This window comes from Terrapene carolina, unplaced genomic scaffold (genome assembly GCF_002925995.2).
Source record: "Terrapene carolina triunguis isolate 2854851 unplaced genomic scaffold, T_m_triunguis-2.0 Scaffold95, whole genome shotgun sequence".
NCBI lineage: Eukaryota > Metazoa > Chordata > Testudines > Emydidae > Terrapene > Terrapene triunguis.
The window spans coordinates 28440090-28452771 of record NW_020664446.1 but is presented as its reverse complement, the minus strand read 5'-3'; the positions used below and the strand labels follow the sequence as shown (position 1 = coordinate 28452771).

Below are 12682 nucleotides of genomic sequence, written 5' to 3'. Positions count from 1 at the left end.
GTAGTCTCGGCTTTCCACATGGATCAGGATATTTTCCTCCCAATCCTCTGTCCTAAGCCCTATTCCTCTAATGAGGAACGCCACCTGCACATGTTAGACGTGCACAGAGCGCTGGCCTTTTACTTAGACAGAACCAGGCCATTTAGGAAGTCCCCCCAGCTTTTTATTGCTTCGGCCGAGCGCATGAGGGCGCGACCGGTCTCCACCCAGCGGATCTTCCGCTGGATCACTTTGTGCATTCGCACCTGTTACGACCTGGCAGGGGTTCCCCCGCCTCCTATTGTGAAAGCCCATTCGACGAGAGCCCAGGCCTCGTCAGCGGCCTATGTGGCTCATGTCCCTATTCAGGACATCTGTAGGGCTGCTACGTGGTCCTCTGTCCACACTTTTTCATCGCACTATGCGATCGTGTCCCAAGCAAGGGATGACGCCGGGTTTGGTAGGTCGGTGCTCCGCCCGGGTAACCCTTAAATCTTTACACTTAAACTCCTACCCACCTCCATCAGGGATAGCTTGGAGTCACCTATAGTGGAATACACATGAGCAATCACTCAAAGAAGAAAGGACAGTTACCTGTTCCGTAACTGGCGTTCTTCGAGATGTGTTGCTCAGGTGTATTCCACGTCCCGCCCTCCTTCCCCTCTGTCGGAGTTGTCTGGCAAGAAGGAACTGAGTGTGGGGGGGAGCACGCAGCCCCCTTTATGGCGCGATATGTCGGCGCCACTCCAGGGGTCGCAGCGGTGCTCCCCCTCTACGGATACTGCTAAGGGAAAAACTTCCGGCACCGGTGCATGTGGCGAGCATGCACACCTATAGTGGAATACACCTGAGCAACACATCTCGAAGAACGCCAGTTACGGAACAGGTAACTGTCCTTTCCGAATGCAACTTCTTATAAGCTCTGTAACTATTATCTCCTGTGTATGCTCTACTTTGAAACTTACCGTTATTTTCTTTGTTCTAAATAGTAGTTTGTTGTTCTGATGTTGTTGTTATGGAGATTTTTTCCAACAGCTTTGAACTTCTTTAACAATTTAGACTGATGGAATTTTGATGTAAAATGAGATTCATAATTTTTCCCCAAATGGAATATTGTATATCTTAAGAGCTTGTCATTTATACTTATATATAAAAATTAGGGGGAAAGTTTTGAAAAGAAACTATAGGAATTAGGCACCAAGCTCCCCATTGGTTTAATTCCCTTAGGCATTCCTGAAAATCATTAGGTCTCTATTAAAACCCAATCCTGTGAAGATTTACATAGTGCTTAACTTTACATTGTCAATGGAACTGCTCACAGTACATAAAGTTAAGCTCTTGCATAAGTAATTGCAGGATTGGGTCCTTAGTATTTATTCACTGTGTTTAGATTGCAAGATCACAGGAAATTGATGTCAACTCAAGAACTCTGGCTTCATTAGATTAGATATGCTTTTACACACAGTAGTTAATTTTCTCACAGGCATACAATATGTGATGTTCAAATGCCAAACTTGTTTCTTAACTTATAGCCTCCTAACAAAAGCACTGAAAAACAACTATTTTTTTTTCATTATTATTTATCTATAGCAGGGGTCAGCAACCTTTCAGAAGTGGTGTGCCAAGTCTTCATTTATTCACTCTGATTTAAGGTTTTGCGTGCCAGTAATACATTTTAATGTTTTTAGAAGGTCTCTTTCTATAAGTCTATAATATATAACTAAACTGTTGTTGTATGTAAAGTAAATAAGGTTTTTAAAATGTTTAAGAAGCTTCATTTAAAATTAAATTAAAATGCAGAGCCCCCCGGACCGGTGGCAGGACCTGGGCAGTGTGAATGCCACTGAAAATCAGCTCGCGTGCCGCCTTCGGCACACGTGCCATAGGTTGCCTACCCCGATCTATAGTTTAATAAAAAAGGTTGATCAAATAATTCTTTGTCTGAACTGGAAATGATTGTCAGTGTTTCATGTCCCGTGTGCTGCATAATAACGTGAGAAGACTCCGTGCTTGTAAAGCTGAAATGGTGGTTTATTTTAAAGCATCTATTTACAGATTTGCTGCAATTGCAGCTAGCATTCAAGTCATTTGCACACAGACTGACTTCTTGGTGCCTCTTCCAGACTCTTCTTTCCTGCAATCAGCACTTCTCCAAGTTTCATGCAGGTTGCTACAGTCACTACTAGTAAAAGCAGGCCTCTCGTCATTAGGTGACGATACACATGTAACTGGGTGATAAATAACATATCTGAGAAGAGAACCCTTGCTTTTTAAAAACTTTAAATGCTTATTTTTGCTTTAAAACAAATCTTTGAACACTGCCAATTATCAGGAAGGAATTTTAAAACTAAAAGGAGAACCTTATCTTTTCTATCCCAGAGTCACTCAGCAAAAACCCTGATTAAAGCTGGTAGGCAAAATATTGATGATTTTGTTTGTAGCCATAGCCAGCCTTAGTTGTTACGGAGAGCTATGTGATAGTTATTTTGGTTCCCTCTCCTCTCCCTTCCTTTTGACCAATAGGGAATTGCAATAGCGTGATAACATACGTTAGAATGAACAAGGCCAGAGTTTTAAAACAGTGACCTCCATGTGTGCATATGAACTGTATGTATTCAGATACCTGTAATGACACTTGAAAGGCTAACACCTGCCTATTCAGTTAATAAATGCTCTCACTTGCCTGCAAACGATAGAATTTACTTCACAGAACCCATCTGCTGCATGTGGATACGATAGCATTTATCAACTGTACATTCAGACATTTAGTACTTCACAACTGCATGTGTAAGTATTCGCGCGCACACACAGTTACACCCACACAAATGGAGACTGTGGTGAGATAGCTATAAAAAATGGACCTTTCAATGTAAAATTAAATTTGTATGTGTTTTTAACTTTTCCTTTCTATGCTATTCAGTTATTTCCCTCTTCCTTTTATTTCTAATCTACTCTCCCTCCTCTCTGTCCATTTCTTCTTCCACCTCCTTTCATCTTTGCCTGTCAGTTCTCTTCCCATCTGTTTTCTTCAATTTGTTTGAGTCCCTCATCAGTCTCTCTTCCTCTGGGGCTATACCTTTTCTCTACCACTCCCATCTACTATTCCTTGATTTGTGCCATCACTTTACTTCTCTCTTTTCCTGGTCTTCTCTCTTCTTCCTCCTCCTCCCCCTCCCAGCTAGCTTCTTTACAGCAATCACTTGTTTTCAGTATAAAGTATTTGTGGCTAAAATATCCCATTTTATATCCCCAGGCATTATTGCACTGATTCTTGCATTAGAGAAGGGATTGTCAACAAAATGCTGACGTTAATAAAGCGTTCAGAGAGAACAATTTTGAAACATAATTAATTCAGTGATTTAAGGAAAATTGTTTATTTTCATTTTATAATGCTTCAATTATAATTATTCAATTTAGCCCTGATTAACCTATTGTACTTCCCATCTTTGTTGTCATTGAACTTTGTAAGCATTCTAATGATTTTTTTTATTTATATGATAGAATCTAACAGGGAACGTAAATGAAAATGAGAAAAATTTTACATCAGATTTCTCTGATATTTTAAAAGCCATGGAAGAATATCTGAAACCAGTTTTGCCAGTATTTGATTTTACTGATTTTAGGTAAGATCTTTACAAATGTTTTTTCATCTCCTTTTCTAAATCATATTAAAATTAACATTAAAAATATTTATGAAGTTAGTTCTTGATCCTGCAAAAACGTACACACATGCTTAGTTTTAAGCAGGAATAGACCCATGAAAAGAACTACTTATGTTCTTAAAGGTAATATATGTAAGTCTTTGCAGAATCAGGTCTTAAATAGGACTAATGGCCATCACTGTTAAATGTTATTGTATAACAAAAGTTATATAGTGTTAAAATCAGTGTTGAAACATTATCATTAAACTATTTAAGGCTTGCATTTACCAAGGAACCTAAGGGAGTTAGTCCCTCCAACATCCACTAAATTTCAGTGAGATTTAGACACTTATTTACTTTACAATGCTTTGAAAATCCAAGTTTGCCATGATATATGTAGTATTTTGAGACATAATTCTTATTTTCAGACAGCAGAGTCCATCAATTTCAACAGCAGAATCAGGAAAAACAAAAGCCAAAGATAAGGAGACGAAAAATACTGGATTACAAGGTATGTCATATCTAGAAAATAATATGTAGGGACAGATTTTGAAATACTGACACGCACATCCTGCCCCCCCTCTCCCCCACACACACATACACCCCATCCCGGCAACAGTTTGTAAGTACAAATAGTTGTAAGTGCAATTTAGGACATTTACTCTACATGTCCAAGTATTTGATTATGCCTGCAAAATAGCTGCTTAGATTATCTACCATCTTCAAAGCTGCACAAGCCCATAGTAAGCCAATCTGTTTGGGAGAAAAGATGACCCATTGCAGAAGGTCAAAAAGAGAGAACTTTTCTGGGGTCCATCAGTCTCCATATTCATCTTCTCCTCCACTCTTCTAGGCTGTGGGGGTTAGTACAAGCCCATAAATAGGACTAATGGCCATCACTCCTGTTGGCTTAGAGCGGCTACATTAGAGAGCTTACAGCGGCACAGCTGCATCGGTGTAGCTGCGCTGCTGTAAACTCTAGTGTAGCTGTGCCCTAATATCATTTGGAGAGGTGGTGTTCCTACAGTTCCTTTCAGTGCAGGCTGCATCTATGCTAGGGGGCTATACCGATATAGCCATGCTGGTACAATCTCTGTAGTGTGGACACATCCTTGGTGCTTGAATTTCTCCCCTAAGAAGCTCTAAGAGGAGAAAGCGAGAGGGAGATAAACAGGTCCAGGACTCAAATTATGGACTGCTTTGTTCTGTGGCTGGGGATGGGAAAGTTACTCAGCTACATTAGAGATAGTGACAGCTCGGACACCTGATTTAAATCAAGGATGAGGAAGACAAGTGCACTTTAGACACCATCTCACAGAGTCTGCTCTTTGTCCAGTATCAGAGCCCAGTCGGTCTGTGCAGGGGAGCTCATCCACCACTCCTTTGAAGAGTGCTTTCTGGGCCTTGCCATCTGACAGATACATGAGGAGATCTCCTTCACTAGAGTCATCCTCAAAGAGGCACTGTCAGTGACCAGGACGTGGATGGTCATGCTACTGGTTGGACCAGGAGTCAGGCCTAATGGTCAAAGCAGGACTCAGGCCTAGTGGTTAGAATAGGAGTCAATAGCCAGGAATTAGAGCCAAGTATTACAGCTGGAGTCAGAGGCCTGGTGCGAGAGCCAAGGGTCAGGGTCAAAGTCAGAGGTCAGGAATCGGAGCTGTGGATCAGAACCGGGTTACCTAGAGTGAGGCAAGGCAAAAGCAAGGCTGGGTGCAGAAGAGGAGCAAGACTGGAACAAGGTAGGAGGCAGGTTGGAAACAAGCATGCACAGAAGTATCTGTGAGCAAATGCTTTGAGCAGCCACTGAACTTCTGCTGCTGGCCTTACGAGCCAGTCTTCTGACTATTCCAATCAATCAGATGGCAAAGCCAATCAGGCACCATACTACAGGCCAGCTGCGTTTATCTGGTTGCCTGGAGACTAGCTTCTGTTGCAGGCCCTGATTCCTGACAGTTTGTATATATGTGACCCAACATACCAGGCTCCATCTCCAAGGTATGCAGGCATGGCTAAAATTGGTCTGCTGCCCCCAGGTATGCCATCTGGACAAGTTGGTACACATTCCAGACAGAGTATTGTTAACCCTGGATTGGTGGATGAACCAGGACAATGTGTGCTGGGAAATCCCATTCTCACCAGCTCTCCCTACTATGACTAGGGTAACAGATGTTTCTACCATGAGGTGGGAGGAGCTCATTTGGGTTATATACAAGCTCAGCGCATGTGTCCCATTCACAAGTGGAGTGGAAATGAGTATCTAAGCACCAGATAATTGGGTCTAAAAATTATTTAAAACATTAAAAAAAATTCTCAAAATGGATAACTGGGACATAGAACAATTAAATAGATGGAATTATTGATACAGCCTATTCAAGAGACTATCTCAGAAAGTGTAACTCCCACTAATTTCGTCACAAGGTTCTTTTAATGCAGTAGCTGATGTCTCAAAATCAGCAACTGAACTTGATGTTGAAATAAAGAGAATGTTTATTGAAGTAACTAAAATAACAAGGAAAAATATACAAAATCAATCAATAATATGCAAATGATTTCAGTATAACAAATGAAATATAAATGAGCAATAAGTTATTAATAGTTAAAATCAACTTCTAATTAACTATGAAATTCTAAAACAAAAGAACAAAATCACAACAAAATTTGATTATCTATGACAGAACTAGTATCATAGAAGGATAAAACTCAAAAAGTCATGAGAATCAACAACCATGCTATTCAATCAATTACTCAAGGCACTAAACTTACCAAAGAATATTTGTCTCTTACTGAGAGAGGCTAACAGCTAAGTATTGCTAACAATTCAGTGCACACATTAAGTAAGATAATATCGAATAACCAAGGTAAATTCAGTGAAAATAAACTAGGTTACAACATTAACTCAACTTAATATAAAAAATCTCTTAAACTGAAGAAAAACAATTATTAAAAACTAATAAACTAAATATACTAACAAACAAAGCTTGCAAAACAACTAATAATTCTTCTCAATTTTGTCATAAGAAACTAGAATTCTAGGACTAAGCATTAGATGTAAAAAAATAAGTTTGAGGTCATATGACAGTTACAGTTCAATATTAATCAGTGTTCAGATACACATGCCTAGCTGGAAATTGTTGCGATAACACATAAAAGTTGGGGCATAATGGAGAGCAGGTAGCATCCTCTTTGGGTTGGTGGAATTAATAGGCTAGTTTGGAAGTGGTGAACAACAAAGGAGTCTAAAAAGTAGCGTATAAGGCTACGTCTACACTACACACCTTTTAGCGACACAGCTGTGCTGCTACAGTCGTGCCGCTAAAAGTCGCACAGTGTAGCCACTCTTTGTCGGCAAGAGAGAGCTCTCCCGCCAACAAAAAAATTCCACCCCCAACGAGCAGCGGTAGCTTTGTTGACAGGAGAGTTCTCCCACCGACAAAACACTGTTCACACCAGTGTTTTTTGTCCGTAAAACTTTTGTCGTTCGGGGGAGGGGCGGTGTTTTTTTCACACACCCTGAGTGACAAAAGTTTTACAGACGAAAGTCCAGTGTACACAAAACCTAGGGTGATGCTTAAATTGAATCAACATGAACAGTTTAGAAAATAGGAGTTAGGTGTGAAAAGCTGTTTGTCTTTCAGTTAAATTGCATAACAAACTTTTTAGGTTCAGGTAGTCATAGACAAAGCACAAATATATGAGGCGGTATAAACACTAGCAAGATTGATATGCAGAAAAGTAAATAAAGGAGCACAGTGCTCTTAGTTATTGGAATAAACAAAGGTAAACCTGTAACAATTTAAATTTCCTGACACACAAAATGGAAATGAGGCTAGTTTGGAGTGTAGGATATTAACACATTCGACAACTGTAGTTAGAAACACACAACACACAATGTAAAAGTATTCTAAAATTTATAGCAGATAAAGTCTGAAGTGAGATTTTTAAGTTAGAAGATAGCTTTTTTTTTTTTTTACTCGCACAGTGTAATGTAACAAAGGAGAGAGATCTGAGATCAGGCGCTTCTCTGGCTGGCAGGTAGTTCTCTTTCACACACTCAAAGACAGCACAGCTGCAGGAGTGTGAATGTGTAAGATACGGGGCAGAGCAGTCATTTAATGAAGTTGCTAGTTCTCAGTAGAACTTTAGAAACTGAGTTTAAACAAGATAAAAAAATTAACCATCAAACAAATCCATTTGAGTCCTTAGCCTCTTACTCAATGTAACATCACTTGGCTAAGATGGCCTTTTTATTAGCAAGGAGAGTGAGGTAGCTGCATTCTCTGGTAATAGACACTCCTTATATGACATTCTTCAAGGATAAGTGCAACCTGGGCCTCACCCTAAGTTCTTATCCAAGGTACTATCTGATTGTCACTTTAATCAGTCATACATACCAGTCTTTTTTCCAAAGCCACCTGCTCATAAAGTTGGGGGAAAAGCGGCATTCTCTAGATGTGCACCGATCCCTTTGCTTTTTACATAGAACAAAAACCTTTTGGGTTTCTTCCCAACTCTTTGTTTCCTATATGGAAAGAATGAGAGGCCATCCTATTATGGCACAACGACTTTCTAAATGGATTACCAGCTGCATTGCTATGTTGTATGCTGCTGAAGGTCTGATGACTCCTGAGAAAATGCCAGCACATTCAGCTAGGGCACATTTGGCCTCTGCTGCCTTTATGGGAATGGTCCCTATTGTTGACATTTGTAGAGTGGCCTCTGTATGAACATTTTCTAGACATTATGCGATTACTACAACATCAAGGGACAATTCAAATGTAGGGAAAGTAGCCCTCCATTCCCTTTTCAGATGACACTCCTTGTCTCGCCTCCATTGAAAACAGTTTGGGAGTCATCTGCAGTGCAATGAACATATGAAATCACTCAAATAAAAAATGGTTACTTACCTTCTCATGACTGTTCTTCTTCGAGCTGTGTTGCATATGTCCGTTCCATGACCCACCCTCCTGCCTGTCATCTAAGATTCCAGTATGAGGGAACTGAAGGACGAACAAGACAGCTTCACCCTTTATACCCTCAGTTCCAAGCATAAGGGAAACCAGGGCACATGTGTGGCTGCCCTTACAGGGTCCTCTAGGAAAAACTCTCTAACACCAGTGCACAAATGCACACATACCTATAGTGGAATGGACGTATGCATGCATCTCGAAGAACAGTTACAAGAAGGTAAGTAACCGTTTTGTTTTGTTTCATACAGAAAGATACTGCTGTCTTTGGTTAACAGCTCCTTTAAAAGTGTACTCTGACTGAAATTCATTTAACTTGCCTTTTTGTTAGGATGTTGCATGTCAGAATGGGCAAGTCAGTGCATTTCCTAATATTATTCCCATGGTGGAAACTGCATATATGTCAAATTCATGTGACATTGGTCGAGGGACAGTATGGTTGTTAATGAGATACTTTCTCCTCTGAAGGAGGATTAGGCTCCACAAATGCATATCCTAGGAAGTTTGCAGAGCCTCTCTTTGGATGAAGGGAATTATCCAGAATATTATTATTAAATTATTAATATTAAAATATAATATAACATTATTTAAAAAGCATTTTGTGCAGTGGGATAAAGAAGAAACTCCATATTCCCAGGTAATTTTAATTATTAACATATTTCTGATGAATTACTAAATATCTCATTTTTCTTATACCAGGTGGACTTATGGATTTAGGTGATTGTGTGATATTACTAGCAGACAAACTACTTATGGAGTTACCTCTGGAAGCACTAAATACCTTTCAAGAGGAGGCAATAAGTTCTGTATCCAGAGACTTTTCTCTCCAAATTCTCTACAATCGAATACATGTAGAAGAACCAGGTACAATTACACGAATATTCTTTGCATTCAGAAATGATGAGATCATAAAATCAATTATTTATTATGTTATTTATTTCTTTTATGTTGAATATATTTGACTATGAGACAAGATTTCATACCCAAAAGTTTCCTAGTAATATTGGCTGGAATATCTTTTGAGAAAAGTATATGAAAACATACTATAATTTTTCAGTAATGTCCAGACTTATAATACCATTACAGTGTGAGCTGTTCTTTTTCTAAAAAAAAAAAAAAAGTCACCAAGACTGAATCCATGCTAGGAGTCTGTCACCTCTCTGTAACCTACATTTTGACCATACAGCTGAAAGACTTATCCAAGTTCTATGTACAGCCACTTTATCTGCATTTCCTGCATGACTGATTTTGCAACATCTTTTGCAGCGGCTGTTCATGCTCCCATGTCCAGCATTACCAGCCCAGTGCCAATCTCAGATGGACAAAGGCATATCAGGACTAACAGCTATGTCTTCCCATTGTGGCAGCAACTCTGGGATAGAGACAGGCATGGTGACGAATTTCAGAAGCCCTAACTTACATCCCCCTGTTTGTAATGTGGTATGTGATCCTGGACTAGACTTAACAGACTAGTGACTGGAACAGCCAGAGTGGCTGTCACAATGCAGAAATTTAGCTTCGCCCAAACTTCACAGTGTGACTGAAGGTTAGCAATGCGGATGGTCAAACATGTGGTGGAGAAGTGCACAATTCAATTCGAAGATTGGAGGGTGGATTGCAACACCTTGCTGCCCTCAATATTCTGCCGTCTAACTGCTGCATCAATCTAGATATTCACTTGTGATGTATATGAAAGAAGAAAGTGTCAGTACAATATCTGCTTCCAAGGCCTCTAATTTAAAATATCCTGGACTTCCTTAAAGCGCTTGTAAAGTTTGTTGGACTTTAAAAGGTCTTGCAACATTTAGATTACACAAGTTGTTCTAAGAGCTGTAACAGTTGAAGTGGCTGTCAGAGCAGAGAACAGAACAAAGAAGCTAAATTGAAAAATTCAGATTTAGCAAAGCAATCTAGTGCACAGCAAGCCAGGGTGTGAATGTATAGGACACTAGCTTGCCACGTAGTAACTTGTCAGGGGGACCCTATTGCCATGCACTAAAGGGTCTGTGTCAAAGAACACTGTGGAACTTTAGTGTGCAGTAGTGGGGTCCATGCAGCCAATTAATGCATGGCAAGCTTTTTCGCTGTAGATTCACACTCTTCGGCTTGCAACACACTAACTTGATGTACAGACAAGCCCTAACATAAAACAATATGTGAATAAGTTTTAAGACGTTACTTCAAAACTACTGAACCATTTTCCTTTATATTTAGCTGAGATTACACTGAGAGCTACATATTTCTTTTGATCCACTGAGCGATTGCTGCAAAATCTTGATCAGAAAATATGGGAGAATTGTGTGAAAAGGATGGCTTGTATTACATGCCCAGAGAACTCAAACCCAGTTGAGAAGGCTTTGTCAGTATATCCATAAACAAAATTTGTTTGAATGGAGATCAAGCTTGTAAAGTTTCATATACCCCTGCCTCCTCTCCATTAGAAGAGGGCTGTTCTGCTTTCTAAGGGTACTCACTGAATTAGATCATCTCCTGATTGATTTGCATATCCCTCTGTGCAACCAACATTCATAGAATCATAGAAATGTAGGGCTGGAAGGGGCCTCCAGAAGTCATCAAGTCCAATCTCCTGCTCTGTGGCAGGACCAAGCAAATCTAGACCATCTGTTACCAGTGTTTGTTCAACCGATTTTTAAAAACCTCCAATGATGGGGATTCCACAGCCTCCCTTGGAAACCTATTCCAGAGCTTCACTACCCTTATATTTAGAAAGTTGTTCCTAATATCTAACTTAAATCTCCCTTGTTGCAGAGTAAACCTATTACTTCTTGTCCTACCCTCTGTGGACATGGAAAACAATTGATCACCATGCTCTTTATAATAGCCCTTAACATATTTGAAGACTGTTATCAGGTCGCCCTCAGTCATCTTTTCTCAAGGCTGTCACCATTGCATCCTGGGGATCCAGACCTAGTAGTCAGAGCCAGAGTCTGCAGTCACAAGACAGGAGTCAGCTGGGTCAGAATTCCAGGAGATCAGAAGCAGGAGACAAACTGGAGGTCCTGAACCACAAGTCAGATACCAGAAGTCAGGCTAGTTCAGGATGCCAAGAAATCAAGAAGCAAAAGGCACACAGTACAGAGCAGAGTGAAGCCCAGTTGTTCAGAAACTTTCCTGTTCCTGCCACTGGCTTAAGTAGGGCTAGTGGACCAATCACCTGCTCTGGGGCTCTGCCAATCTGACCTCAGGGGCAGAGCCTCACCTTGGGGCTGGGCTTCACAGGTAAGCCATTTTTAGCAGACTGTTAGATGGAGGGTTAGAATATGGTTTCTCCCATAGACTCTGAGGACCTGGGTTTGAGACCCCTGAGTCATGACTAATACTAAACATGCCCCATTTTTTAACCTTTCCTCACAGGTCAGGTTTTCTAAACATTTTATCATTTTTGTTGCTGTCTTCTGGACTCTCTCCAATTTGTCCACATCTTTCCTAAAGTGTTGCTCCTGGAACTGGAAACAATATTCCAATATAGGCCTCACCAATGCCGAGCACAGCATTGTTACGTGCCATGTTCTTGCATACAACCCTCCTGTTAATACACCCCAGAATGAAATTGGCCTTTTTCATAACTACATCACATTGTTGACTCATATTCAATTTGTGATCCACTATAATGCCTAGTTCCTTTTCAACAGTACTAGCCATTTATTCTCCATTTGTATTTGTTCATTTGCTTTTTCCTTCCTAAATTGACATACAGTAATAATACAGTATGCATATGCTTTTTCCTTCCTAAATAATACAGTAGAAGATCAGAGTTACGGATACCTCAGGAATGGGAATGGAGGTTGACACACCAGGCCAGGCTTCAGCAGCAGCTGAGCTCCCTCCTCAGCTCTGGCAGGCAGCTTCTTTCCCTGGGTCAGACTGCAAGTGTGTGTGTGTGTGTGTGTGTGTGTAAAAACAGCAAGTACTACTCCTGGCAGGGGGGTGGGGTGGGGAGATGTGAAAGCAGGGCAGAACCCAGTGCAGCTGCTGGCTCTGGCTGCCTAGGGCTGGCAGCCCCAACATCTTCACCTTTTACTGTAGCTGGGGGTGGGGGTGGGGGTGGGGACAGGCAGCCCACATGTGCCTACC

General features: G+C 40.6%; 1 protein-coding gene across 1 annotated transcript in view; it reads left to right on the top strand.

The window, feature by feature from the left end:
- CFAP46 (cilia and flagella associated protein 46) overlaps positions 1-12682 on the top strand; it is a 195461-nt gene that overhangs the window by 156829 nt on the left and 25950 nt on the right. Inside the window, exons 51-53 of the mRNA XM_026651052.1 lie at positions 3481-3602; positions 4049-4131; positions 9287-9451. Coding sequence (XP_026506837.1) covers positions 3481-3602; positions 4049-4131; positions 9287-9451 — 370 coding nt within the window. The remainder of the gene's footprint in view (positions 1-3480; positions 3603-4048; positions 4132-9286; positions 9452-12682) is intronic.